General features: G+C 34.4%; 1 protein-coding gene across 1 annotated transcript; it reads left to right on the top strand.

Annotated features, from left to right (window-relative positions):
• The first annotated feature begins 1,301 nt into the window (after positions 1 to 1,301).
• Positions 1,302 to 2,260, top strand: LOC140919641 (uncharacterized). The gene is made up of 3 exons (XM_073366240.1): positions 1,302 to 1,425; positions 1,637 to 1,737; positions 1,952 to 2,260. Exons 1-3 carry the CDS (start codon positions 1,302 to 1,304, stop codon positions 2,258 to 2,260), a joined length of 534 nt encoding a protein of 177 aa, XP_073222341.1.
• The last annotated feature ends 524 nt before the right edge of the window (positions 2,261 to 2,784 follow it).

Below are 2,784 nucleotides of genomic sequence, written 5' to 3'. Positions count from 1 at the left end.
TGAAATGTTTACAATAGTTTCTACACTTTTACTGTCAATTTTCTGGATTCTTTGCAGAAACTGCAACTTGCCTTATATACTTGCATCAGGCGTGAAAACGCCATCAACCAGTGCAACACTCACGACTGCGAATCGCGAATCGAGCCCTAATTGCAGTGAAGTGTCGATACCTGACCTAGTATACTGCCCGCGATTGAATTTGTTTATTTCATTAAGGGTATAAACTCTTTTCGCACGCATTGAACTTGTATTATTTTATTAATATACTAAACATTTGTTTTTTCCTCTCATAAAGTGTTTCTTCTTCTTCCTCAGAAGTTAGAACATTGCTTCTTCATCCTCCCATAAAGTGTTTCTAAATCCTCTATTTCTTTTGTTTTTTGACCTCTCGTTTCTTCTTCTTCCTCTGTTTCTATTCTTCGCTTTCGTCCTCTTTTACTGCTTCTATTTTCTATTGCTTCTGTTTTATTCCTTGTTTTTCCATTGTTGTTTGTTTTTGTTTTGTTCCTCTATTTTCCACTGTTTATGTTTTGCTTTCCATTGTTTTGTTGCTCTATTTTGTTTTTCAATGCTCTGCTTTATAAGAAAAATGGTATCTTCATCTGAAACACCACAACCAACAACAAATGCTTGTTTAAACCTACTAGTGAAAACCTTCACATGGCTTGGCATTGGAATTCTTTGGAGGATATTAATGACAAAAAGGTTGTTACTTGTGATTTTTGTAGGAAGGTTATGAAAGGAGGTATTACAAAAAAAAAAAATTGCATTAGATGGGGATAGGGGAAGATGTAGCTCCTTGAAGGAAAACACTAGTTGATGTATTTCAAAAACTCAATGACGCTCAGAAGAAAAAGCAAACAGCTAATGATTGATATGTCGTTGAGCTTAGTATCGATGAGGAGGGCGATGATGTTATGCAAGAAATTACAAATGTACAAAAATGAAAAAGGTTTGCAAGAGGTGTTGCTAAGATAAATGTTAAAGGCCCTATGGACGTGCTTATGTTTAAACATCAGGAGGTTTCTTAGAAGATGACATTAGCAATGGCCAAATGTAAACCATCGATAAAATATGTTTATGTGAAATAGGCAAGGGAATTAACTAATCAATGCATTGGTCGTTTCTTCTATAGGAATCATATTCCTTTTAATGTTGTGAAGTCTAAAAGCTTCCAGTTGATGATTGAAGCGATTGGAAATTATGGAGCACACTTAAAGCCTTCAAGTTACCATGAGATTAAAGTTACATTGCTAAAAAAGGAACTATAGCTCCCAAAGAAAATGTTACACGGACTTGTAATGGAACAAACTCAATATGGATGCTCTATCATGTCAAATGCATGGACGAATCGAAAGGCTAGGACATTGATCAATTTTTTGGTCAACACTCTAGGTGGGACTATCTTCGTAAGGAGTATTGATGGTTCTAGCGATTGGAAATTATGGAGCACACTTAAAGCCTCCAAGTTACCATGAGATTAGAGTTACATTGATAAAAAAGGAACCATAGCTCACAAATAAAATGTTACAAGAACTTGTAATGGAACGAACTCAATATGGATGCTCTATCATGTCAAATGCATGGACGGATCGAAAGGCTAGGACATTGATCAATTTTTTGGTCAACACTCTAGGTGGGACTATCTTCGTAAGGAGTATTGATGGTTCTAGCTTTATGAAGACTAAATGGAAGATATTTGAACTTTTAAACACATTTGTCATTATGTCTCGGCGGGTAAGAATTTTATATTTGTCATTATCCAATTTGAAATATTAATTATATGCTGCTAGCCATATGACATGATTCATTTATTTTTGGGTTAGGAAAATATTTAGAAGACAAGTACCCTAATATCTTATGGACTCCATGTGATGTCCATTGTGTGGATTTAATGCTAGAAGATATTGAAAAGTTGCCTATTGTTAAGAAGGCTATTAGAAGAGGATAATTTCTTGTTGGGTTCATCTATAACCATACGATCACCCTTAACATAATGAGAAAGTTCACTCAAAAAGTTGAATTGGTTAGAAATGGAGTGACAAGGTTTGCAACTACATTCCTTAATCTTCAAAGGTTGTATAAGCAAAAGAATAACATGATAAGGATGTTTGTATCAGAAGAGTGGGTGAACACAAAAGCATTAAAATATCCTAAGGGAAAAATGACATATAGTATTATTATCAATGTATCATTTTGGAATGATGTTATATTCTCTCAAGGCGATGAGGTCGTTGGTGCATGTTTTAAGACTGGTTGATAATGAGAAAAAGTCAGCAATGGGTTACATATATGAGGCAATGGATAGGGCAAAAAATTCTATTACAACAAAGTTCAATGGAAATGAGAGTAAATACTATGAAATTTACGCAATTGTAGATAATAGATGGGAGTGTTAACTTCATCGTCCATTGCATGCAGCAAGACATTTCCTTAACCTCCCATCACTTCTCCAGTGACTCAAATGTTGGCAAATATTCGGAAGTGGCACATGGACTTTATGCTTGCATTATAAAGCTTTCTAAAGATTCTGATGATAATGATGAAGCTCTAAAGGAGATTGCTCAATCTAGGAAAGTGTATGGCATGTTTGGTATACCTTCTACAATTAGAATGATGTCTATTGTGTCCTCTGGTAAGTTAAAGTACAATGTTTTGTTAATTTAAAATTACATACTTGATACTTGTATGTAAACAATGGAATTAATTATTTATAGCATTACAGTTGAGTGGTGAACCATGTATGAAAATCATGTTCCACATTTGCAAGTTGTTGAAATCAAA

The sequence above is a fragment of the Cicer arietinum genome, chromosome 3 (assembly GCF_000331145.2).
Source record: "Cicer arietinum cultivar CDC Frontier isolate Library 1 chromosome 3, Cicar.CDCFrontier_v2.0, whole genome shotgun sequence".
In the NCBI taxonomy this organism is placed as follows: domain Eukaryota; kingdom Viridiplantae; phylum Streptophyta; class Magnoliopsida; order Fabales; family Fabaceae; genus Cicer; species Cicer arietinum.
The sequence above is the reverse complement of the archived record's forward strand: the minus strand, read 5'-3'. Positions and strand labels throughout refer to the sequence as shown.